Here is a 27,429-nt window from a genome sequence, read left to right as displayed (position 1 = left end):
GTGCTCTTGGTTTATTTTACCATCCCCTAATTTTACTCAAATTAATGCGACAATAGTGCCTCTTTTGGAGAAACAAGAAACTCCGTTTAGAGTTCGTACAGCGCCAATTGAGATAGTGACAAAACACTCAAATTATTCATCAAATTACCGACAGTCGGTTCTACCTGTCAGTTTGAATACTTTGCCACTACTCCAATTGGCGCTGAACGGACAGCAAGCTCAAAATTCTCAAACGATATCGAACTTATGTACACATTTGTGTTATATTGTTTGACTTTTGTCGTAGAGCTGGCAGCAATTAGTTATCGGTGAATAATAAATTTTATAAGTTATTAGGTATTATCATTATATTGTAGATGAGCGCAGTTTCCTTGTTACACATTTTCCAATTGATATTATTAATAAATTAGTAATGCATAATGAGTCAATAATTAATTTTTTATTGACTCAATGGATAAGTGGAAAGTTCATTCGTCGGTCTTTCGCTTAACGTTTGAGCGTCTCTAGATTTCACCGATTGTCGAAATAAACTGCTTCTATTGGAATGATGTGGGACGGATTGACGAAAGATTTTGGGTAGAGTTAGGCGTTTGTGGAATATACGCAAAGTAACGCGTCGAAAGTTATGTAGGGAGTAGGGGTATGCCAATGTCACAAATATAAGATCCCTAGGGATCTTAGATTTGTGTGCGAGCGTATACGTCGGTTATGTTTAACTACTAGTTTGAGAGTAGCAAGTGACACTACTCCGAATTTGCATATTGTGTTGCAAGGAAAAATGCATTACGCTCGACGGTAAATACAATTCATACAGGTACAAAAATAATGTTTTACCACTTTACCGTTGATATGTATCTTGTATTTTTAAGAAGGCTCAAATTAAAGCTAAACTAATTCACGCTATGGTTAGGTGGGTTGCGCTATCATACAGAGAATAGAAAAGTAAGAGTTCGCAACTGTAATAGTCGATTCAAATTGTTTATTCCAAAGGATAGGGGTGGTATAAATTTTCAAAACACGACTTTAGGAGGTGAGCAAAGGAGGTACGTCGCGTTAAAGAATCTCGTAACGAAGAAATTTATAAATTTTATTCACAGAATACAGATCAGTTTGAAAAACTGGAACGGTAAAAACAGGGTGGAGAGAGAGGGGGGAGGGGGGGGGAGAGATACAGGGAATGAGGGAGGGCGAGGGTTAGGGAGGGAGAGAGAGACCGAGTGCGAGAGAGAATAACTAGGGGCAAAACGTATGGGGTGCGGATGGAAGAGTAGGCAAGGGAGGGTGTTTGCCACTAGAGAACAGGTATCTGCCGTAGGCGTCGTACGTTCATTGATAAGCGTATAACGCCCGTGCCTTAGACGCGTGACGTCACGGGATCACAGCAACGCCTGCGCTTCGGACAGGAGCGGGTTTCGTTACACCTTGCGCCAAGACCCACGACCCTTGCTTCAGAATTTTGTTTCCTCGTTTTTCCGACGAATTTCTAGTTAGGTAAATCCGTTTTAATCGACCCGAAGCGGTCGCAACGGCCGACAGTAAAAACGTTGGACAAAGAATGGCGCAACGGATTTACCTCGTAAAGTATAGAATGACTGATATCGAACGGAAAGGGGGTCCTAGGTGCATAGACCGCGACGCGTGCTAACGTCTACGAACACGTCGGTACACTGTACGTGGTATCGACGTAACTCGTGTCAAAGTAGATGCAACGCTTGCTATTTACAATGAAATTGTAATGCAGCTTCGAAATGACTACGGCGGATCGCGAGGGCAGGGAAGTGGGGAGAGCGATAAAAAAAGGAACTGGACGAATCAAGCATTTCTCGTACGCTATTTCGCAAGGCTAGCGGTACTACGCATGCTCTAATCGCGGCTCTTGGTCGTTCGTACTACATACATATTTTGGACGGTGATCGTTACATCGGGGGTTAGACTTTCGGAGAGCGAATGAAGAAATAAAGAGAGAACGAAGGAACCGTAAAGTGGTGATCGAGGAAAAAAAAGACTGAAGGTACATCGTATACATCTATTTGATATATGTGGGCACTTTGAGTTGTAGGCGATAGGCGGGATGAGGTAAGAGACAAGGGGTTGGCGAGTCGAGTTATAAGACAGGTACCCAGGAAAAGAACGAAAGAGAGAATGTGTGTGTGAGAGAGAGAGAGAGAGAGAGAGCGAGAGAGAGAGAGAGAGAGAGAGAAGGAGAGCGTGGAAAAGGGGAGATAGAGAAGGGAGAAAGAAAAAGAGAGAGAGAGAGAACGCGCGAAAATAGAAGAAAGAAAGGAGAAGGCACGCGAACGAAAAAGAGGGACAATCGGAGCAAGTTTCGATACGGTTGTACGGCGGGGAGGGGTTCTGAGGTGTCAGAGCCAGAGAAAGGAAGATGGTTGGAAGGTGAAAGGAGAGGGAAAGATCGGTGGATCGTCTCGCGTGTATTGATTGGTCTTTTGTGAAAGCTACATCCTTGTGTAGCTGGAAGGCGAACCATCGCGAGTCGCTTGTCGTTGGATTTGGAGGGTGTACCGTGCAGGTTGTTCTCCAGCCAGTTGTATGTTGTGTATCGTACACCATACGGCATGTTTCATTTCGATCGATTGTAATTCTAGTTTTCTTGATTTGTTGGGTGACGTTGACAAAGCAGATAGGAATTGCTCGGACTTGCTCGAAGAAAGGTCGAGGGTGAAACGAACGAAGAGAAAAAGAGAATATCTAAGGTTAGAACGCGAGGACAGCGTAGAAATGACGTAAGCAATGTCGAGCGATCCCTAGCGGTAAAAGGGCTCTGTATCGGCATCGATCGCGGAGTGACCCATATCTGGCGGTGACGGGAGTTCCTACCCCTGCTATCGCGTCTCGGTTTACACCGAGGACTATTCTCTGTCCCCCCACCCTTCTTCTCTCTCTCTCTCTTTCTCTCTCTGTTTCCCTTTGACTACCCCCGTCTGCACATCTGCCCGGCTTTCGCCCCTTCGAACCTCTTCGGCCCCATTCGGCTCTCTTCGGACCCCTTGAGCCCCACCAGCTACCCTCTCGCACTGTTCCCTCCTGCCGCCGCCGCCCCTGGCTGATCGTCTTGCCCCTGGCGCCTCGCCGACCCGCCGTCCCAGCGTCACCGTCATCGTCACCGGTAGTTTCCCTCTTTCTCTCGTTTTCCCCGGTCAGGATCCCCTTCCAGGTTCCACACCCCCGCCGGTTCAGATCGGTGTCTACCCCCACCGGCCGACCACTGGTTTCCCCTTTCTCCGGCGGAAGAGGGAATATTCCTCCTCCCCCGTTCCCAGCAGCCCTGCCGCCTGCCTTCCACGGTCGAGCAGATCTTGGGGTTTGTACGGGATGATAGCCGAGTGAGAAAGCTCGCGAGTCCCGTGAACGTTTGCTCGTCAGCAGCAGCAGCAGCAGCAGCAGCAGCAGTCCTGGCCTGCCACAATCGCTTCGATTCGGTCATCGTAAGTGTCCGCGCGTTCCGTCAAAACCAAATCGTCACCGATCCCGAGCGATCGCACCAACGAAACTCCCGAACCGAGTATCGTACTAGACCGAATGCTAAAGAGGACGAACCGGAAGGAAAGAGGTTTGTTGGTCCAGAGTCGGAAAAGACCAAAAAAAGGAAGGAGGGGTGGTAGAGAATAAGAGAGAAAGCCGTACGGGCCACGTACGCTTTTCCGCGTTTTCGCTGAACGGAGGCCGAGCGAATCGTTACGACCGTATCGTAACTCGTCCAAAGTGCCTTGTCGGAGTGCGTGGAGAAAAGTGTCGAATCGACCGCAATTCGCTCTGTTCGGGATTCGTCGAAGTCTTATCCAGAAAGAATCGGTACTCGCGTTCCCCGAAAACTAGCCGAAAATAGTGTGCATCACGTTGTACCCGTCATGTGACACGCGAGTGACATCGGTATATCGATGTCGATATGGAATTTAACGACGTATTTAACGACCAATTTAACGGCGAATTCAACGACGAGAAACAAAAAACGACGGTGACAACGGCAAGCAAAACGGCTGCTCTTTCTCGCTGAAAATAAAATCCGATCGGATACGGGACATCGGACATACTGAAATCAACGTAATGCAATGAAATTACCGAGCCGACTCGCAAATAGAACACGGTCGTTTATGAAAACAGAATGAAGCATGACGATCATGACGATGACAGAGGCAGCATTGATTGTTATCGGTACGGTCGTAACCGGAACGGAGCGAGACAAGAGGTGCCGGTGCTGGTGCCGTCGTCACTGGTACACGCGACAGCGTCAAACACTGCGACTACGATCACGACCACGACTACGATCACCGTAGACCGTATATGACAAGATAGACTAATGATAGACGATTGACGATTGACGAGAGACGATAGACGACAAACGATAGATGGGACACGAGAGACGAGAGCCGAGAGACGTAAGACCGGATATGACAGAGGATAAATGATAAACGGTGAACGACGAATCATGATCTATGAACGATGAACGGTGGACGATGAACGGTGAAGGGTGAACGATTAACGATGAGGATGTACGATGGTCATTAACGATTAACGATGAATGGTGAACGATGAATGATGAAGGATGAACGGTGAACGACAGACGATGGATGGTGGACAGTGGACGGTGGACGATGAACGATGGACGGTAGAAGGTGGACGGTGGACGATAGACGATGGGGGGGTGAACGGTGAACGATGAACGATAAATGGTAGATGGCAGATGATATACGTAGTGGATACACTACGTATCCTTGTGCGGTGATGTTCCGTGCGCGTATCGTGCGCACCGGTCTACATATACACTACGTAGCATTGGTAGTGAGATCAATAAGCAGTGCCGTGCCTTCACACGACCCGTGCCCGCGACCACCAACGGAAACTCATTCTGAAAATCTCCTTCCTTTTTCAACCTCCGAACACGTTCCACGGCTCGCGTTAGAGAGTTGCCACCCTCCCTCGACCCCTTCGTTCCACTCTTTCTTTCTCTCCGTCAACTCTCCTCTCCCTCGCCACCTCTTATCGGCCCACTCGACTTATCCGTTCTTTTCTGGTCGTTCTGCCGCAAAAAAGATCCAAGCTCCCAAGAGTTACTCTCGTCGCGTTCCTTGTCTAAATTTTTGATTCGGTCTCGTGCATCTCGAGGATGAACAGCGAGCGCAAAGCACTCGAACAGACGCAACGAAGAGCATTCTTTCGTTCTGCGTTGAACATTTTCTTTGATCGTAGAATCTCGCCGGTCCCGACACGATTTTCTTCGCCTTGTGCTCGACAAAAATCTCGTATACGTAACTTTCATCTCGGTTCTGTTTTTTTTTTCTTTTTTCCACGAAGGCCTCGACACGTCGGCATCTTGTACGACTGGCACGAGTAATTACGCGACCGTCGCGATTAGTGACCGTAACGTAATCATCGATTCAGAAATCTCTGCCGGTGCTGGCACATTGGAGCCATGCGAAACCATCTAAATCGTTCCTCCTTGTTGAACGGGTCTTCGGTCGACGAATCGGTTTCGAGATACGTACGGTCCGCAGATCGGATGCTCTTTGCAAGGACCAACAGATCTCTGGATCGCCGGATCGTCGGAACGCGACGGTTTAACCAATGAAACGCGGTTTGCCGGAACGTGGGAGATGGGTGGGTTAGTAAGGGGGCGAGAAATATATAGAATATGCTCTATTTTTTGCTCGGAGCGTAGAGAATTACTCCGGGACAGTTTTTCGCCCGACGTACTCTACATGAATTTTGATTCGGCGGGTGGACGGGCAGACGGGGGCGGCCGAGCAGGTTGGTGAACGAACAGGCGGACAGGGGGTCGAGTGAAAGAGCGGAAGAGCGGACGAACGGGCGAAAGGGTGGCACAGGGATAATCGAACGTGCTCGAGATCCAGTTAAAGCCGAACATATCGCCGGAATTAAACGGTATCGAGACAAAAATAGCGATAATCGAGGGTCATGGTTTCATCTCCTGTTCACGGCATCTATTTCGTCGAACAACCCTCGAACGTTCCAACCAAAGTTTCCGCTAAATTTATACATTTTTCTCTAATGAAAAAATCCTTGGCATCGACGATTTCAAACTGCTATTCGATAATAAATCGAACTCCGTTCCATTCGACTGACGTTGAAGTAACAAAACGAAACGAACATTTAATACTGGGCTACTCCTCTTCATATCACGCGAACCACGGAAGTCCCGAGCAATCCACCATAACCCTGTCGCATCCAAGAACCTGTTGCCCTGGCGGTGGTGATGCCGTCACCTTTCCGTTTGTTAACGCCGATGAATGGTTTCCATAATCGATTTCGAATTTCGCTTTACTCAATTTCGATTGGAGTCGGCACAATGAGCAACACTGTCGGACATTGCTGGAACATCTAAGATTCCATTTGGTCGAAAAGATACCGAAACATGATCGATCGCGCGCACGGACGCCGCACGTTCGTGAAATATTTTTGCATGTTCGATGGACGGAGATGACGGGGTGACGGGAAAGATGGGAAAGACGAAAAAGACTGAGAAGACAGGAAAAACGGGGGGGAACGTACAGATACGGGGTCTCATAAACGCGTAGACACGTAGGCGGCTGTTTTCGGTAGACGCGACGTATCGGGCTACTGTGAGTTAGGATACCGTTAGGGTATCGCGGTTGTACGATGAAAAAAAGAGTTCCTTTTCGCACTTAGAGAATCGCACGCCTAAACGTGGGATCGTCGTGTGCAGCCTGGCAGGCCGCCGCAAAAGCCGCCAATTAATTAAGATAGCTCCTAGATACACGGTAGATCGATAGGGACTGGCCGTGATAAAGACGGGCGAGGGTTTCAGACTTCAGGGATGTTGCAGTGCTGTGGTGTTGGAGGTGGCGCTTCCACGGCACCTCAGGCTCCGCAGCTGCAGGATACCGGATCTGCTGTCGGGATTACCACCTCCACGAAAACCACCATCATGCAGGACGCGGTACTCGAATCTATCCTCGAGGTGAGTTCAGTTTCATCGGCGAACGAGCGGTCGATTGATTTTCTAAACGAGGAAGCACGATTATCGTACGAAAGCGAAACGACGAGAGATCGCCTTGGATCGGTGTCCTGCATCGCTGTACCGTTGTACGTATCTCTGTATCGGTGCAACAGAAAATCGTAGCATCGCGAACAGTCCGTTGAACCGGTCAGCTATTACGTACAAAGTACATGTGCACGTAATAAACGTACGTTGCGGCGATCGTGCCGCCGTTATCATCGGGTTCCAACGAAACGCAAAACGCTATCTCTCGTCTACGCGGTGTCGTTCCATCGACCTGGATGTTGTATTTCACGATGGTGTTCGATTCGCAAGAGTCGTTTGCTCGCGACTGGATCGAGGTAAATGATGAACGGTGATTTCAGCAAATGCGTGAAACCGAAGCTCGAAAAGCGGATTTGGAGCGCCAACGCGTGGATGCGCAGAATCAATTACGCGAGAAGATAGCGGGCCGCTATCAGGGCCCCGAATCGGTCGAAGCGCTCCAATCGAAGATACGAGAGCTCGAGAAGAAGAAAGAGTTACAGATCGTCAGGCACGAAGAATTGTCGTTGGAGCTAACGAGCCTAAGACGCGCCCGAAGCAGAGGTCCGGTGGTAGGTCACTCGGCGATGCCGACTTCTTGGCCACCGGCTGGTTCTGAAATCGACAGAATAATAGCAAATAGAGAACACGATACTAGGTGTGTTCCCTGACATGGTACTCTATTAATCTTTCGCTCGAGAAGCGCGTTACAATGTTTTGCTGTCGCCTAAAAATTGTGAAATCTGAAAAATTGTGAAATTATAACGCTAAAAATATAAAATTGTAAAAATTGTAAAATCGTAAGATCGTAAAATCATGTGAGACCGTAAAATCGTAAAATGGTAAGCGTGTAACACAGTCGGAAAGTGTAGCAGTGAAAACGATAGATGTTTTACAGCGGTCCTTTTCCGCACGTTTCACGACGCATCCGCTATCGCGGCCACCCTATCGCAGCCTCGTATCACTTCGAATCGAGCGGAATTAATTCTATTGAATTTTTGCGTATGTAGCAGGATGTTGCACGAGTTGGAACATAGCCGAGGAACAATTACCACGCAGCAGCCAACGACCACGCAGGGCATATTGAGGTCCAGCTCGGAAAATCTTCCGAATCTCGGCCAGCATCAACAACATCCGCCGCATCCGCATGCTCTGAGTTTAGGAATGCCTACGCAAATGGCTCATGTAGGTGACGAAATCGCGGCTGATCCGGTACAAAATCACGGATCGAGTCGACTTAAACTTCTACTGTATTGAAATTTCTACTGTTCTGACTTTTCACCGTTCCGCTTTGAAACAGTATGCGGGTTCGCCGATGCCATTGACGCCGATGATGCCGGGTTGTCCGCCGTTGACTCCAAACGGTCCGCCGTATCACTACAGCGAGCCTATTCCGCCGGCACCGTCCCTCTCCACCAGCCAATCGCAGCCCGTTTTCCAACAAAAGCTGCAATCGTACCAGCAGCAACCGACCCATGCCGATCTACCGAGTTCCCATTCGCAAAGTGCTTTGCCGTCGCAGCAGAAGCAACAAGCGCACACACACTTTACGAGCAATCAGTATCAAGAGAGCTATCCGCATACGCAAACCTACCACCAGCAGCCGCTTCAACAGCAACAACAGCAGCAACCACCTCAACACCCAGCCTCTACAACGTACCTGACGTCGTCGAGCCAAAGCGTGATACCTCATTACACGCAACCTACCCAAACCGCTCAAAGCTATCAATTGAACGGAAGCCAGCAGGTGCGCGCCAACTTGCTGCTTTATTTTCCTCGATTCTCCTTTCTTCATTGTCTATTATATCCGCTACTATAATTTTTTATCCGGTCAATTGTTTGTCTAGGCAACAACGTATCAAAACTTGTCGATAGCGTCTCATCCGAACGGGACGTACAGCACGGGAGGAAGTACGTATAGCGGACCGATGGCGCATCACAACTATACAATTCCACAAACGAGCATGCCGCAGACCACGTTGTCGTCCCTGCCACCCTACTCGACAAGCTCCTATCACTCGACTCTCGGCCCGCTCACTAGCGTACCTCAAACCGTTCTTCCGTTTTCGAGCGCGCAGAGCAGCTTTGCCAATAGCGGGTCGACTTACTCCACTGTCGGGACACTTGGGACCAACGTTTTCAGTGCGTCTGGCGTCGGTACAGGTACGAGGAGAACGCGTTACGCTCCTGGCAAAAATTATTCGCACCACCCTTTAAAACGTGGTAACCAGAACCGCTGAAAAATAGATTTTTGAAACAGTAACCGGACGATGAATATCTGTATCTTCTCATTTAGTATAGAATGGCAGGTAAACGGGTTTTGAAATTGTAATTACACGTGAATATTACGTAGTTGAAAGTATTTCGTAATGCTATTGAAAATTTATTTGCCAGATTCTGTATTACATGAGAAGATACAAATTGTTACTGTGCAAAGATTGAATTATTGCTTTTTCATTTTGCTACTATTTGGAACGAGAAAGAAAATAAAGGAACGCCTGCTTTTTGTAAACTTTTCTTGGTGCGAAAATTTGAAAAATATGTTTTGTAGATTTTGATAAGTTATCAAGCCACCGCCATTGAAACATGTGAAAATTACATTTTTCGGTTTTAATTTATAGAAAAAACTGCGATTTTGACGATCTTTATGCATGTCAGTTTCCGACATCTACAAAACGCATTTTTTAATATTTTGTTATTCGTTCAGATAGGAAAATTGAAAAACATGGGTTTTCCAATCTTTTTTTGGTCGTTCCAAAGAATAGCAAAGTTTAAGAAAAGGATACTAGTTACGATTTAGTAGACATCCTGTGAACGTCTAAAAAAATCAAAACGTTGTGTCCAGTTTGAAAAATGTTATTGCGTTTTAAAATTGGTCGAATACTTTTTGCCAGGGGTGCGACTGCGTATCCGCGATATTCGAGTACAGAGATCGTCTGTTTCAGGCACCAGTTCGACAGGCTTGTTGCAAACGATAAGCGATCCGTTGCAAGCGATGCAGCAACTCTCTGCCCAATCTCAGGCCAACCAGCTTCAACAGCAAGCTATCATTCAACAGATCCAGCAAAGTTTACGCGCCAGCTCGCCGACGACTGCTACTACGAGCCACCATTACCTCGTGTCGAGACAGATGCCGAAGATACCCAGCAGTATACTCGCGAACCCCCTGGATCGACTGACCAACGACAATATCGTTTCCGAGGGCCAAGTGGACATGCTGGACATACCCGGCAAAGGCAGATGTTACGTTTATATAGCTCGTTTCACTTACGAGCCGTTCCAGCATTCGCCCAATGAAAATCCCGAGGCGGAGCTGCCCGTCCAAGGCGGCGATTATCTTTTGGTTTGGGGGCAACCGGACGAGGAGGGTTTCTTGGACGCGGAATCTCTCGACGGTAGACGCGGTCTCGTCCCCTCTAATTTCGTTGAAAAATTAGTCGGCGACGACCTGTTGGAGTTCCATCAGGCCGTGTTGGGTCTTAGGGACGTCGACGATTCTGCTTCCACCAATATTCCCCAAGTGAGCAATGTGAGCAATCTTTTGCGTCCGTTCAATCTGTCCGTTTTCACGCACAGCCAGAAACACGTGCGCGCGCGCGCGTGTGTGTGCGTGTGTGCCTCTGTCCCGCCCATATCGACGCGGACACGATCGCGGTACGTCGCGCGATCGGAGGATCTCGTACTGATTCCGTGTTTCGTTGTTGCAGTGCTTTCTGCAAGACATAGATTTGGAGTTGGCGGCGCTCGAGGAAGGGAACCGGAATCGACAGGCCGAGCTGTCCGCGTACGCCGAGCTGGATAACATTGCCGAGGAAGACGAGCAGGAACCACCAGGTTGGTACGCTTTCATTCCGCGCTCTATAAGCTAGGAGCGCCGAACCCCGAGTGCCGGTCGCCGATCTCGTTCATCGGCGAGCATGATCACGCATCGTATACGCAAGCTAAAGTGTTATGCGCAAATACTCTCGAGAATTTAGCGCATCGTGCGTATGTTTGTAAGTTTATCATATATTTCTGAGCTTATCCCATATAGTCAAAAGTCGAAACTTGAGAACAAGTACATGCTACGACCGATGAACTCAACACGCTTCCGCAACTGAACATATTGCATCGTGCGACGATTGTTGGAGTCGTTTAGGCCGGCTTAGCAAATTAGATAGCGAAAGACTCTTAGCTACAGCTAGGCTTGTATTGTCTTTTTTTCCTGAAGAAGTCTACCTGTTTTCGGACCTAGTTCCGGCGCCGCAGCATCTCACTCTCGAGCGGCAACTGAACAAGAGCGTCCTGATCGGCTGGACACCGCCGGATAACACTCATCAGCTAGAATCGTATCACGTCTACGTGGACGGAGTGTTGAAGGTCACCGTGAAAGCTACCGAAAGGACCAGGGCGCTGGTCGAGGGAGTCGATTCAACCAGGGTACGTAAACAATTTTCGTTCTTCAATGCTCTGCTACGTTTTGTTTGCGCGTCGAATCGAATCCGACGCGTCGGATCGTGTTCTCGCGCATGTTTGTCGTATTACCATAGTATATTTGGGACACGAAGCGATCCGATTTCAACGAAACCACACACGATACAATACAGCCGCACAGGATAAGCGTACGCTCGGTGACGCATTCGAGGAGAACGTCGCGCGACGCCGCGTGTACGATGGTGATCGGCAAAGACGTCGCCCTGGGCCCGACCGCGGTCAAGGCGTCGAACGTGACCGCCACCAGCGCCGTGATATCCTGGCTGCCGAGCAACAGCAATCACCAGCACGTGGTCTGCGTGAACAACGTCGAGGTCCGAACGGTGAAGCCCGGCGTTTACAGACACACGATCACCGGATTGGCGCCCTCCACCATCTACAGAGTGACCGTCAAAGCGAAGAATCTTAGAGCGACCCACTTCGAGGACCAAAACACCCAGACGGCCAACAATTTAGCGTGTCACGTCCACTTTAAAACGTTACCCAAGGGACTGCCAGATCCTCCGGTCGATATCCAGGTTCGTTTTCTAATCCGGCTATTTTCTCTAACGTTTGCAACGCGTCGGCGGAACTCGAGATTTCATATTTCAAGAACACGGTCTTTCTCCTCGTGTTGTCCCCGCAGGTGGAGGCTGGACCGCAGGACGGCACTTTGCTAGTGACCTGGCAGCCTGTTGCCCTAAACGGTTCGGCCGTCACCGGTTACGCGGTGTACGCCGATGGCAAGAAGGTGACCGACGTGGACAGCCCCACCGGTGACCACGCTCTGGTCGACATTCATAAACTGATGGGTCTGAATCCGAAACATATCACAGTGCGAACGAAAAGCAGAGAAAGTCAGTCGGGAGATAGCTGCGCCACCGCTATCCCCTGCAGCGTGCTCCGCAGCGGTCCTGGGTTCGGTTCCGCGTCGCACCTGCAGCAACACATGCAAGATCAGGCACAGCTGCAGCTGTCCGGCGTGGGACAGCCGGATGATCCGAATAGGCTTCGCATGACCAATGTCGCTCAGAGGTACACGTCGGCGCCGGTGCCTTCTCACGTCAGGAGGCACGGCGGCCCGAGGGTCGACGTCCATGGCCAAGTGATCATCGAGACCGACGAGAATCTGTCTGACAAAGAAATTTATCCTGGCCAGAGCATGTCCCATATGGGTAAGGCAATTTTATCCGTCTCTATCTTTTTCTTTCTCTTTTTTCTTCCTGTTCTCTCTTTTTCTCTCACTCACTTTTATTCTCACTCGCTCTCTCACTCTCTTTTACTATATATATATATCTCTCTCCCTCTCGCTATCTGCTTGCTACCTTCATCTCGACTTTTCCACTCGATCCGAAGTACTTTTGCCGTTTGACGACGAAACTTTGCACGCGTTGCAAATGTCGCGTAGCAGTTCCAGAAATCACCAAAGACTCGGCGAGCGAGGCAAATTACAGCGAAGAAGATGATCCGTTGCGGCGAGTACGGGGCATGCCAATGCATCACGCCGCTCATTCTCGATACGGTCCGCAAATGGGGCAACAGGGACTGGCCGGAACCCACAGAACCGGCGGAATGGGTTCCGGTAGTCACGGCGGACCGGGTGGTACCAGACCACAAGATCCGTATTACGATCAATCGGGTAAGCGCCGCGTTGTTACCACGATCTTTACAGTTGAAGCACCGGCCGCGCTCCGCGATCCGCGCCCCGCGCCAACAAACGAGCAAAGCAAAAACCATTCCCCGCCGCTTCTCAATCCTTCTCCTTCACGGAGAAAACGGAATCGTATTTCTCTTGTATGATCCGTTGTTCGCGTGCTTATTTGTCCGATACAGTGAACCAACGAGGCAGAAACGTCGGCTGTCGGGGTGGACGAGGACCGCAGGCTCAAGGGGGGCCGGACCATCCGTCGAGCAGCGGCCAACAGATCAACGAGAGGGTCCGATGGTTCGTCGCGATGTTCAATTACAATCCCAAGACCATGTCTCCCAATCCGGACGCTTCCGAGGACGAGCTATCCTTCTCCAACGGCGACAAGATCAAGGTTCATCTCTGTTACATCTTGATTCTAGCCTGCTTATTTAATATTTAGTTTTAGGCTGGTTTACCGAGCGTTCCGCGTTCCTCGAATTACGATCGAGAGCCCCCGAATCTCCTCGCTTCGTGCCAATCATTCGTACCCGTGGATCTGTCGATTTGGATTTGGATACATTGGTTGGTTCGGTGCAGGTGTACGGCGAGAAAGACGTGGACGGTTTTTATTGGGGCGAATGTCGCGGCAGGCGAGGGTACATCCCTTGCAACATGGTGCAAGAATTGGACGACTCGAACCAACCGGGACACGGTCAGAGCGGAAGAAGAAGCAGATGGGGCGATATTTACGCCAGTATGCCCGTCAAGAAGATGATCGCACTCTTCGACTACGATCCGCACAAGTTGTCCCCGAACGTCGACGCGGTAAGGCGACTAGTCCCGCGTCACGCGTCTCGCCCCCTCTGTGTCTGTTTGCACTCGCTCTCTTTTTTCTCGTGTACTCGCAGCAAGTGGAGTTGACCTTTCGGGAAGGGGACGAGATTTACATTTACGGCGACGTGGACAGCGATGGATTCTATATGGGTGAATTGAACGGCGTCCGCGGTCTAGTTCCGGGCAACTTCCTCGGCGAACCAGTCGACCAATCGGTGCAGGGCCAACTTCCGCCGGGGAGCAGGAGACCACCCGGTCAAAGTCAGGGACTCGGGGCGAGAGGACCGCCTCCCCCGCCGCGGCAACCCCCGTTACCCGGACACCGACGAAGCGAAGGTAAACCCGGCCGAAACACCTTGTCTCTCTTGCTCTCATAGCAAAAAAAAACAAAACGGTGCCTCACCGTTCACCGCTCATCGCTCACCGCTCACGACTCACGACTCACGGAGTAGTCACGAGTAGTCCTATTTAAGCCGCGAAAATCGGCCTCGGCGACCGCTCTAACCCGATCGTTCGTCGGAACGAGTAAACAAGCTACGAACGAAACGAAACCAAACGAAACTGAACGGAACCAGATAAAATCGAAAAGGAAACGGAATGAAATGGAACGAGACGGAACCGGATTTAAGACGTACAGCGGACGGAACCAACGGCCGCAGATATCGATCGGAAAATTACGCGTTCCAGAATCTTTTCGGAATGACCGAAACGACGGCTCGTGAAATCGACGTCGATGTCGATGTCGACGGTGACGTTGACGTCGATGTTGACGCTGATGTCGATGCCCGATGTCGGAAAGCTTGTCGAATCGGATGGGTATGAGTAGACGGCGAACAACACAAGACACGAAACCAGACGTGCCAGACGACAGAATGTGGCAGAAAGATGACGCGAGCGTGTATGATCGAGCGATCTGCGTCGGAGTCAGGAAGAGTCCAGGCATTTTCTGATGGCCTTATTGTGATAGATGCCGAATTAACGGCCGATTTCATGACTAATCTCGTGGCAACGCGATGACTATCTCGAGTATGTCACCCGGTGCTCAACTATTACCGTAGGGTTGTTCATTTATCTTTAAGCAACCGGTAGTTGACCATGATCAATTTCAAGGAACTCGAAAAGAAAAAAAGAGTTTCGTTATCGCCACGATACAAAAGACTCTCGAGTAGCAAGCTCGATAAACAAGATTATACGAAATACCTATCGATCTTACGTGGCCGCGCGCGCACGTGATACGTTGTCAAACGTAATTTTTGTACTTGCAGCTTTCCTTTCACTTTTCTTTTCTTTTTTCTATTTTTATTTCACTTCCTTCGTTTAATTCGAGATATCTCGTGTATTATTGTCGTATGCGAAACGATATTTCTCTACCTCTATCTGTCTCTGTCAAACTATCTATCTTTCTATTTGCCTATCACTCTCTATCTATCTATCTCTCGCTCTATCTCTCTCTCTTTCTTTCTTTCTTTCTTTCTCTATTTCTCGACATATTATAGTATACATACTATAAGAACATATATAGTATATATACTACAATACATGTGTATAAAATAAAACACTAAGCCGCTTTCAGTGTTCTCTACTAAGTATATATATATACATACCTGCATACATGCATACATACATACATACATACGTACGTACGTACATATACATACGTGTATGTACATACATGTATATTATACCGTATCTTTTCTTTCCGAGCATTTTTCTGGCTCTATTAATTTTCTACGTGCATATATATATTTCTCTGTCTACACGTATACAATACATATTGTCGTACGTATACGTACGTGTATACGCGAACACGTGTACACGTGTACACGTGCATGGGTATACATATACGCGTCACGTTTACGCTATATATGTATAGACGTAGCAAAAAAAAAAAAGAAAACATATACATATATAGCGTGTACTCTATATAACGATATAATCTGTTTCTGTGTGCCTGAACTGGTCGATGGTCGTCGTGTCACATGATTGTCGTTCGTGTCGTGTTGTCAAGCTGGCCATTGAAATGTTAAGATACCGAAACGATTCGTTGGAGTCTGTCTCGGCGACGCTCCAGCTGATTATTTCGCATTTTATGTGTTGACGCGTAAACTCTCGGGAACCGACGACGGATTTACATACGCAGGACGGGTCGTGATAGGTCGTGTGACGGGTCGTGATGGGTCGTGTGACGGATCGTTACGGGTCCATAGGCTATTGTCGAGTAAACTCGAACGCCCGTGATATCGTTTCCCGTCTACTCGATACAGAAACGAAACGCTCCTTTGTTGTTCTCGCGTCCGCTAAAATCTAAAAGGGAAACGTGAAAGGAAAAACGATATGGAAAGAAAAAAAAAAAATGTAAAAGCTTGCCGAATTCGTCGAGGTGACGTCGGCGTCGGCGTCACGCGTCGGCGTCGACGTCGCGCGTCGGCGTCAGCATACACGAATCGACCGCGTCACATGAATGTTTATTCGAAAAAAAAAAGAAAGTAAATGCGCCATGAATGACAACACGGTTCTGTTCTCTTCTCTGTTGCTAGATGCCTGCATTGTGCCTGTGTCTGTCCCTGTCTGTCACTTAGACTCTAGACAACAACAACAACAACCATCACTAATGAACAACCAACAACATCAACTCCAACATCAACAAAACAATCCACCGCATCTAGCGTACCAACAAGCGAATCACCACAGCTACACGACTGTAACCACGTCCAACCAACATGGGCCCACTCCCATGGGTGCCCATCAGCAAGGTCCCGTACCACTTCACCTTCAACAGCAGGTGAGTTCACTGCTCTATCCGAAACTTTTCACCGGTGCTTATCTACGTGCTACGAATCCTTGCGCTGCAATCTCTTCTTTACGATCTAATATCTCGACTATGTCACTTTTCTTCTCTACTAATTTTCTCTTTCTCTCTCTCTCTCTCTCTCTCTCTTTCTCTCACTCACTCTTATTCTGTATTTCTCTCTCTCTCTTTCTTTTTCCTACATCCTTCTCATCCTTCTTCCCGTTCCTCCCCACGTACCCAATTCTAAATGTATCTTCGAATTACAGCTATTTTTGTTCCTTTCATCATGACAAATCGTCGTGTTCGACGAGTTTCATTTTCCCGTTCTTTTACGTTCGTCGTCAGTGATCGGAATAAGTAAAACGAAACTTGTCCGAATCGATCGTAAGTTTTATGCGTAGATGGCCGCGTGTATAGTTAGAATCTCTATGTAGAGATACCAGCGTCATCGTGGAGGTCGGTTGTCTTAAACTAAATTATCGCCGATAATCGAATTATCGTTATTACTCCGATACACGTTGTTGTAACAGGCTTACGTTTCGGCCAAGAAAAACTCTTGAATTCCGTGGCACAACATTGTTTACGTAATTCGAGATCAGCTTTGCCGCCGATACTTTTCGATGACCGCGTTTACACGCGTTACACGCATACGCCTGCCGAACGATATAAAGTCAAAGCTTTCGCGCTTCAACGATACAGTAGTATTTTGTGATAATATATCCATGCGTCAATATGTTTCTTAGAAATTTGCAGTTTCGTGCTTCTGATCTTGTACGTTGCAGTAGAATTGTAGATCACGGTGCGACGTGAAATCACACGACGAATGCTTCACCATAACCTTATTCCGCGGCAAATGAGAAATCGTCGGCTGAATTCTTTTATCGCTTTTTCGATTTTACTCCTCGCGAGACGTACGGATTTCTTGTTTTCATGCCACGACCTGCCGAATTTGCCAGCTTCGGCGGTCACGGTGTCACGCGGATCATTGTACGATAGTTACGTAGGTTCCATGTCGATCGATCAACAAATGTTGATCGAAACGTCTCGATAAATACATTCGACGTAGGTAACAACGACTCCATACATGAATCATGTATATCTAATGCATGGCATTCCACGTCTAAAGGTTGTAGACATAGTAGTAGCCAAGCAGGAATACCTATGTAGATAAGCGAGAAAGCAGAGGCTGGACATTACGGTAGTTTATGTCTGTACAGGACGATAGTTATGGCTATAGCTCGTGACTATAGTGACGGCGATAGTTACAGCGATCGTGGCGACGATCATGCCGATGCATTGTAGACGCGATTGCGGGCATACAGTTGTGTCCGTTAAATTTTTAGCCTTTTATCTCTGTCGTTTCAAAATTAAAGAAACTGGGTAAATAGATCAGAAGGAGGATAGACGAAGAATGTGCCCGAGAGGATGTAAGTTTGGACCGAGAGAACGGAAATTCGGCCATGAGAGACACGAGAAGACGGAGTCGATGGAAGAAGCCACCGAGATCGGACTGTCGGACTATCAGGCTAACGGACTGTCGGACTATCGACGCGTTGACTCGATCGGTTAACGGTTAAGGAGTATGATCTTTGTTTTGTAGGGGAAGGCGAGGGCAGGCGCGATCAATCGTAGTAGCAACGCACCGGGAGGAATGCAGGGCCCTGGGCAGCACATGCAACAGCAGCAGGACTATCAGCAACAGCAGAATCAGCCGTATCAGCAGCAGCAACAACAGCCGAATCAACAGAATCAGAGCTATCAGCAGCAACTTCAACAGCAGCTTCAGCATCAGCATCAGCATCCGCAAGGTCAGGGATACCAGCAGCAGGGTGCTGGTTTCGGACAGCAGGGACAGCAATTCCAACAATCGCAGCCGCAGCAGCAACAACAACAACAACAACAGCAGCAGCAACAACAGCAACCGATTCAGAGTTCAACGATGCAGGGCGGTCAAAGTACGAGCAAACCGATGAGAGGAATACCGACCGTGTTGCCGACCGTTCAGTCCAAGACGCAGCAGAACCCCGTACAAGGCCAACAGCCGCAACAGCAACAACAGCAAAGCACAGGCCCGAATCTAATGCAGAAATTCACGGAGATCACCGGAGCGAGCGCTGGCGGCGATATCCTCTCGAAAGGGAAGGAACTGATTTTCATGAAGTTTGGCCTCGGCAAATGAGCCATTACCCTGCTCGTGTTCGCTGACTCCGCTTCCTTTCCCATCCTCCGTTTATCCTACCGCTTTCGATAGGACCCGGACGAGTTACTATTACTCGATTGCGGAAAATCGATTACGCCCAAATGCGAGCGAGACGCGCAGGCAGGAACCTACGAAATGCGTCTCGTCCGATCAGGTCTTCGCGAATCACTCTAAACGGTACGACACGATACGGCACGGCACGGCACGGCACAGTACGATACGGTACGATACAATACGATACGATACGATACTATACGGTACAATACGATACGATACGAAACGATGCGATACAAATAACGGAAGATGAGCTGGAACGCGATGCGACGTGATCCGATGCGATACAAACACAAATACAAATACGAATACAAATACAAACACAAAAACACGTGCGCTGCCACTGCTGCTGCTGCTGCTGCTGCTGCTAATGGCATCGATGCTCTTGACCCTAATTATGCTACCGATCGCTTCGGTTCATCGTTTCTTCGATCGAAAACAGTTTTATTCTCGTAGAAGCGAACGGAGTCGGGTTTCACACCTTTCCCGAATCGTTTCTATCTCGAATTACGAGGCCAATCTCCTTCCAGGCTGCGAGTCAACAATCCTCTGGTCTAGTATTTTGTAACGATGTCGTTCGCAAACGTTATCAAACGAATAAAATCCGATGCGATTAGCGAACCGCGGCTCAACTCGGAAGCAAAGATCAGATCGCGGTCACTATTGCAAATGAAAGAAGATCGAGATCGGAACCGAACATTGCAAACGGAAGGATCTGGGTCGAAACCAGATCGTTGCTCGCAACGCGGCGGGTGCTCCGTTTTTCTTCTTCGCAAATCATTCTATTTTCGCGGCGTTCTTCAATCACGTTCGCGTACAATGGCGCGAACAGATCAAGAAAACGTTGGAAAATGATTTTTTTAGTTCGCTGGCAGATGTGATGTATCTTATTCCGAGAGAGCATGTTATATCATAGAATATTATCAATTGTAAATATCGGTTCGGATGTACGAGCAATCGAATGGCCGTGGGACAATTATCGATTGGCGAAAAATTGAACAATTCTTGACGGTTGACCACGTTAATTCCGATTTCGTAATAGACACACCGATTCGGGAGGGCTCGGTTTGAAGAACCCGTGTGCGATAAACGTCGCGATCGGTGTATCGAGCAGTCCGGGTGGAATTCGTTAATCGCGGACATTGATTTCCCGTTACTCTCTATTCTAGAACAAATTGTAGACCCTAACCGTAAACAATCGTAAAAATCGTAAACATCGTAAAAAATCGTAAAAGTCGCAAGGATCATAAAAATCGTGAAGATCGTGAACATCGCAAAGATCGTAAAGATCATGGAAATCATAAATAATCGTAAAAATCGTAAAGATCGTAAAGTCCGTTAAAATCGCAAAGGCCGTAAAAATCGTAAAGACCGTGAAAATTGTAAGAATCGTAAAAAGATTTTGTCTCTCGTACTACCTACTCGTGAATCTACTCGAGGCGACGTCAGGAACGATCAAGTTTCCGAACTCGGGATCCGACGTTCCGGCTATTTCTTCGCGCAAGCAGAACTCGAACAATTTTGCGACCGATCGACGCAAAACACTGTTGAAATCGTGGGAAGTCAGACAACCGCGAGATATCCGGAAAAAAACTTCGAGAAGAACTATGAAAATACAAGATACCGTTTTGAACATGTAGCATGTACAGCCCAGTCAGGCGCAATCTATCTAATCCGGAGTGTTTATAATTTACCAATTCCCGAATCAAATTGAACCGTATCGTCGTGTTAACGTACATATATACACGCATACAGGCGTACACCCGATACATAGCTGTATACAACCATACATAATTACATAACGCATACGCGCGTGCGCGAACGAATTAGGTAATTGATACACGTTGGACACGATGGCCCGCGATTTTTATGCACGATCCAACTTCTAACGGCGTGGAAGACGCTGTATTGTCTGTGAAACAGCAGAGGGGCGGGGCAATAATAGGAACGATGCAGATTGCAGATGCGGATGCAGATACAGATACAGATACAGATACAAATACAAGTGCAAAAGCAAATTATATACGAGTGCATACATTCATATACATATGTATATGTATACATGTATAAGAATACAAATGCATACCTGTACATGTGTGTTTGCCTGTATAAATAGATACGTATGTATATGTACAATGTACATGTATATGTATTGCGTATTATGTATATGTATACGTGTATACGTTCATACGTGTATACATGTGTACATATTATATCAAACTATTGCAGAATATTGTTACATCGCCACTTGTATTTTGTACAAATGATCGTTACCCTCGATGGTTCTTTTAGTTTGGTCGCTACCGGCAGATGTATGCCCTGGTCGTGTATTCCGTTATAATATGTAGTGATACGTCGACGGCGGAAGAAGCTAATCGAATCAGCAATCGTTTTGAAGTATAATGATAGAACTCGTCAGAATCGTTACGACCAATAACTATGTATACTCGTTTGCCTGTTGTTTGCCGCTTAATTGCTACCGGTGACGGCAGCATGCAGCTTGCAACTTGCAGCGATATACGAGAAGATGTATACGAAACCTCGAACACCTTAAACAACTTCCATCGGCAACAAGATAATTCGAAATTGGTATAATCGATATGAATAGCGATTCGCGGTTTTATCGTCCCCAATTCGATGAAACGTTCGCCTCGTTCCTGCAATTCTGTTTGTTCCGGATCTAGGCATTTCGTCCGTCACCGGTTGTAGTTTGTAACACCTGTTCAACGATTCGGGTGATTTTTTACGAATTCGATCCTTCGGAAACTTCTCTAGCGGTGAATCGTATCTGTCATCACAATACGACTACGACTGCGACGACGACGACAACGGCAGCCGAAAAAGCGATCGAAACGTCCTGTCGGAAATTAGACGAGAACATTATCGCGGCTATGTTCAGTCCGGTGGATCTGATCTAAGGAAACCGTTCGACGACTCCAAGGCGAACCGTTTTCACTCGAGTTTTTTGTACGCGCTACGTGAAACTAGCAATTTGTTGGCACGCGGGACAACCAGTTCACGATTCATGGTTCACTGTTCACGATTCATGATTCACGAAACTAGAACACTTAGTTGTCCATCTTCGTACGTTCGTCAGATTTCAAAGCAGTGTCACTAAGCTAGCTCTCCAAGCATGCGTGTACCCGCAAAAACAGACCAAAACCAATCGCGTCGCGTATCCTCAACTCTACCGTATGTTTCGAATAGCTTGTTTCGCCACGACACCGCAACTCCTATCTATTTCCAAGTGAACGATCGACAATTATCACGAGCAACATCGAGGAAAATCAAATAAATTATTTTCCGTTGGCCAAATATCATATGGTTCAGTATTTACATATCGCGTTTGTCGCATTATCCCGCGTAGAAACGTAGAGCGTTATTGCGAGTTTCACACTGTCGAGAGCAGTGCTGTCGCGGCTCTTGTTCAAAATATTTGGACGCAAATTCCTAGAAGCATTCCCATTTCACTCAACGACCCCCCATTTGTTGATGCTCTGATTTCTCGTATTCTTATGATTTTCTCGATTTTGCCCGTTGCATAAACGAGGAAATCGAACCGAGAAAAGCGTTCGACATCTATCGAACGATAAATCACGAGGACTGAATCCAAGCGACACTGAGGATGACGCCCGATGGCATCATCTGCTCGTGATATCGTTACATATCCCGCTGACCCCGCTGTACGATATACTCGCGATCCTTTAACAATGTCTTCGAGATTGTCACGATTAAATGCAAATTCGTCGTTCGATAGAAGATTCGCAGTGTTTTTCTAGCTGGAAACCCTTTCCTCCGTATTGGAGAACGTTTTCTATCGAACGCAAACCTTTTTCTATCGGTGCAAATATTCGACTCGAGCTCTTGAAATTAGTACGTCAACAGTGTTGAACTTGCGTTTGGTTTCGGTGCCGCTTACGATTTACTATTTACCATTTACCATTTGCGATTTACCATTTACCATTTACAAGATACGATTTACAATTTACAATTTACGATTTACGATCTACGATCGATTTACGATTTACAATTTACGAGTTACAATTTACGATGTACGATTTACGATCCCCCCCACCCCTCCCTGTTGCAAACATATCTGACGTGTAATTGTTTCATTTCCTTTCGAATGATTGATGAAATTACTCTTGCGAAAAATCTCTTGTAAAATAGTCACGAAAATGGAAAAGGGGAAAAAAAAGAGGGGAAAGGATTAAGAAAAGACAAAAAGACTGACCGTCGACGTGTACTACTAATCGATACATGTAGATAATTACAGACCCGTTAGAAAATCGTTTCGACACACGGAGATTGTTTGTTAAAAAATACTTAAAAGCCAGGGACGATTTGTGTAGCTTGTAGAGCGAATTTTTGTTCGAACGCCAGCGGATACGCCGTCAGCTATATTTCTTAATATAGCCGTTTGTTAGCTTCGGTTCCTCATATTTTCGACGATATTAGCATTCTCTTACCTTGTCTCAATATTTAAATCTTGACCGTGACGTCGCGCTACGGGGTCGATCGACGAAAGCAACCTACGATCGCATCATCGTCAGGGATGGTAAAGCGATTCACAATTCAGAATTCATAATTCACAATTTACGATTCACGAGTCGCGAAAGGTTTAACCTTTCACCGGGCGAAACCGTCGCGACACGTGGTATCGAATTAGAATTTTCAAATATATCTACCAGCGAAAACGTAACTCGGATAAAGAATAAAGAGTAAAACGAACGCGAGCAATTTGAACCAACGAAGAACGAGCAACACGAAGGAGATATCGATTTTCGGGCGAGGTACACTCATCGGCAAGCATCGTCCGTATCCTCTTTTCGAATGAGTTTGCTCGATCTTGAAACCTTGGGGAAAGGTAACGTGGTCTTACAGCGATTTCAGAGCTGTATCGCAACGAACGATAAGGAACTCCCAAAATTTTTCCAGACGTCGAACACAATGCAAAGTCGAACGCGAATCGAACGAAGCAGGGCTTGCCAAGTATTGAGAGAAACACGACAGATGAAAATACGAAAAGGAAAACACGTGGAATTCAGTATCTCGATCCGATACTTCACTTGTACATTCTCATTGTTATAAAGTTAGTCGTTCAACGGATTCCTGTAAAAATCTTTTTGATATCGTAACAATCGATGCAAGGTATACTTAGAAACACGTCAAGTATCGGCTCGTTCAAAAATCCGTTCGAGCCATCGAGTTTAAACCGATACCTCGATCGTCCCGATCGAACGTTGGTGCATAAGATAAGAAATGAATGCTACCGATTGTGAGTACCGATCGTCGCAAAACCGCCGTGCGAGAAAACGAAAGGCCGAGCTTTCTTCGGTAAAACTATTGTTTTTCGTTCTCCGAAGAAAGTAGATGACGTTTAACCAAGCGTCATCGTTATCTCGATTGTTAAATAGCGACAAGCATCGGATAAACCTTGACTTTGTCGATGCAATACGAATCGACGATGGATAAGCGTGGAGGCTGAGAACGACGAAATCGACGAGAGCGACGAGAAAACGGACCATGACAGGTACGTCTGTGGGTGCCAATGCATATGCAAAGGGTACCGAGAAACAGAGAAAGAGAAACACGGAAAAACAAGAAAACGAAAGCGATAGAAACGAAAAAATGAAGCAATCGTGTGTCAAGAGCGTGTAGAGAATCTGAAGAACATGTTTGAACACTGTTGTTAGTTAGGTGCCACTTATTGTCATTCTTTCTCTTGTATCGATACCCTAAGATTGTATGAACAGAACGTAGCGCAAACAAAATGAAAACGATTATATACACACGTACGACTTTTAATATATCGAATTCTCGCATCGATTAAGCATGCCAAGTCGCCAGCTACGTTTGTCTCGTCATTGAGTAATCTTGCGCTTTGTTTTTCTATGAATCGATGCATAACAACAATCTATTCCTTGTTAGCCCAACTGACATAACGGGAAGAAACTGCTACGAGAGAAAAAATCAAGAAAAACACAATGTTATTATAAACAATTAATTAATAAAAAACAAATCTTGTTTGTTGTTACTTTTTGGTATCCTCGTCGAATCCTTTTTATCACACGATTATTGCAATTTTAATTAATGCTATTGTTACTACTACTACTACTACTACATCTACTACTACTATTACTACTAGTACATCTACTACTACTACTACTACAACTACTACTACTGCTACTACTATTACTACTGCTGCTGCTGCTACTACTACTATTGCTACTATTACTACCATTTCCGGTGCATCAATCGTCAAATTCTTCTTCTTTTCTTTGCTTATATTTTCCTTTTATCTACTGGCTTCCTCATTTCCATTAATAATCATCCAATTATTTGAATAAAAAGCGATTTTTGTTGTCAAAAAGAAGGTCCGGGAAAAGTAATTGGACTTTTTCGACAGCATCGTTCGATGAAATTTGATTGTAGTACTTTATTAGACGTCTACTATGGCGTTGCGATAGAATAAGGATATATGTGTACGTTCGAGCAACACACGCATAATGTTCAAGTATCGAAGACTAATATGACGTACAGTAATGAAAAAGTCGATCTATGTATCTTCCTCCCATACGGTTTCGGTCAAAATAGCAATATTGTCCAATCCTCTCATTGGTGCATATTCCAATGTCCACATCAGGTTGGTGAAAACAACTGAAAACCAATAGGAATTATAGCATCACTACTGAAGTTTCTACTCCAAACAGATACAATTAGTTCTTATTCATTGTCAAGGAATATATTATATATTAAGAAGTTTACATTCGCTTTTACCATACCTTTCAAAATAAAAGAAACTTACGCATTTCACCTTGATGTAAATCTGCTATCAATTCAGGACACGAACTATTACAAGGATTTATAGGTGTTAAGCGAAGCTGTGTTGCTCCTCGTAACTGTGCAAGGGCGATTAGTCCGGAATCTAACTCGACCTTCTTGTAACTCGGACTATTGTAATCCGAAGACATGAGAACCCAGTTGAAATGTGCAGGCGAGACTGTACTCGAAAGGAAGTATGGGCGCTGATAATATTTCCTTAGCACCTTTACTGCGTTAATATCGCAGTTCTGCCAATGGACAAACCATTTTGCTACTTCTGGAGAATGGACTCGGCGTAAGAACGCAGCCAAATCGGACGATCCAGTTCTCAAATTTGAAGTCAATGCGCAAGGAACCGTTTCCATCAATCGTTCATTTTCCAAGTAGAGCTGCTCAAGGAATAGAACCGTCTTTAGTTCAATTCATTGACTTTATTTAATGTATTAAATCTACCATTTACCCACATGAGTGATGTTGTCAAACCAAAAGTAATCCGTGTTCATAACTGTCCAGGAGTCCATTGCATCTGTGATAATAGCAGGAGCATCGCGACTCAAGTAATTATCCACGAGATTACGATATCTCACATCCGACAATCGATCAATAGTTTCCAGTGCTTCGCAGGTCTGGAAATTTCATTACTTGTTCGTTTGACTGTTCCTCATACTCATTCTATCAGTAGTTACCATTAATACCAAAAATTGACTCTTACCACACAATCATCCTCCGTGATAGTGTGATCGTTGTAAAAGGGATTGTTGATCATGCAGTTCTCGTAATATAATGGTTGCCAATTCCAAATTGGCAAAATTTTGATCAGCAATAAACGACTGATAGCCGTAAAATGGGTTCCAACGAAATCCAGTTGGGCTGCTAGACATGCCAAAGTGCCAAGAACTATTAGAACAAGCATACCACGAAACACCAATTGTAACCATGAACGTCGCATTGCTGCCACCAGGGGTTGACAAATAATATCCATTTCCTCCTCGGTAAAGCCAGCTTGTTGACAATATCTAGTCACCATTGAACAAGAGGATCTTATAATATCTATGATTAATGTTTATTAATTAAATTGACATAACAGAAATTAATCTCTACCATAAATCAACAGTTAACTTAAAAAACTATTAAAAAGCAACACAAAACATAAGATAAAATACCTTGCTATAATACCAAACTTTTAATAAAATTATGGTAAGGAAACATCGATTAAAGACAGAGCCATTTTTCAGAGTGAACCTGTAAATTATTATAACGATACAGAAAGATATAAAAAAATAACATAAAAAAATAAATAATGATAAGGACAGGTAAATATATAATCGAATTACTTGTAGAAAGAATTCAATTCGTCGTCTATTAACCGCAGCTTCTCCGAATGCGTCATTTCTTGCTGTTCTTTCGCGTAACTTTTACGCAGTTGTTTAACACACTTGCTATTCGACATTTTCCTCCCAAGTATATTCAAAAGTTGCTTCTTTATGGATTAAATTTCAACGCTCGACTCTGTAAAGCTAAAGAAACAACTATGTATGTGCTACACGGTACAGATATTATCGAACGCCGGGGGGGAAATAAGGGGAATACAACCCGGCGCCCCCTCTGCTCGTCACGACGCA

At 46.2% G+C, this 27,429-nt stretch overlaps 2 protein-coding genes across 22 annotated transcripts; one reads left to right on the top strand and one right to left on the bottom strand.

The window, feature by feature from the left end:
- The first annotated feature begins 1,905 nt into the window (after positions 1-1,905).
- On the top strand, positions 1,906-25,019 carry Rbp (RIMS binding protein). 18 transcript variants are annotated; one of them, XM_078192586.1, is made up of 17 exons: positions 1,906-2,011; positions 6,824-6,958; positions 7,363-7,679; positions 8,032-8,206; positions 8,322-8,768; positions 8,869-9,184; positions 9,967-10,550; positions 10,729-10,855; positions 11,232-11,440; positions 11,608-12,012; positions 12,120-12,648; positions 12,882-13,112; positions 13,307-13,515; positions 13,701-13,928; positions 14,012-14,273; positions 16,475-16,719; positions 18,329-25,019. In XM_078192586.1, the coding sequence occupies exons 2-17, from the start codon at positions 6,926-6,928 to the stop codon at positions 18,905-18,907; spliced, it is 4,896 nt and encodes a 1,631-aa protein (XP_078048712.1). In that variant the 5' UTR covers positions 1,906-2,011; positions 6,824-6,925; the 3' UTR covers positions 18,908-25,019. The 18 variants fall into 18 exon arrangements, with proteins under 18 accessions (XP_078048712.1, XP_078048702.1, XP_078048711.1 ...); XM_078192576.1 differs by having other exon boundaries at positions 6,806-6,958; XM_078192585.1 differs by lacking the exon at positions 1,906-2,011 and adding an exon at positions 2,183-3,446.
- On the bottom strand, positions 25,005-27,392 carry LOC144476041 (uncharacterized). Of its 4 annotated transcripts, none has more exons than XM_078192593.1 (6): positions 27,142-27,392; positions 26,520-26,823; positions 26,272-26,433; positions 25,791-26,196; positions 25,524-25,642; positions 25,005-25,435 (listed from the first exon to the last, which is right to left on the bottom strand). In XM_078192593.1, the coding sequence occupies exons 1-5, from the start codon at positions 27,255-27,257 to the stop codon at positions 25,542-25,544; spliced, it is 1,089 nt and encodes a 362-aa protein (XP_078048719.1). In that variant the 5' UTR covers positions 27,258-27,392; the 3' UTR covers positions 25,005-25,435; positions 25,524-25,541. The 4 variants fall into 4 exon arrangements, with proteins under 4 accessions (XP_078048719.1, XP_078048720.1, XP_078048721.1 ...); XM_078192594.1 differs by having other exon boundaries at positions 25,005-25,432; XM_078192595.1 differs by adding an exon at positions 26,971-27,049 and having other exon boundaries at positions 25,005-25,642; positions 27,142-27,387.
- Between the last annotated feature and the right edge of the window lie 37 nt (positions 27,393-27,429).

This window comes from Augochlora pura, chromosome 10, assembly GCF_028453695.1.
Source record: "Augochlora pura isolate Apur16 chromosome 10, APUR_v2.2.1, whole genome shotgun sequence".
Lineage (NCBI taxonomy): Eukaryota > Metazoa > Arthropoda > Insecta > Hymenoptera > Halictidae > Augochlora > Augochlora pura.
Note: the sequence above shows the minus strand (reverse complement) of the source record. Positions and strands in the feature narration are given on the sequence as shown.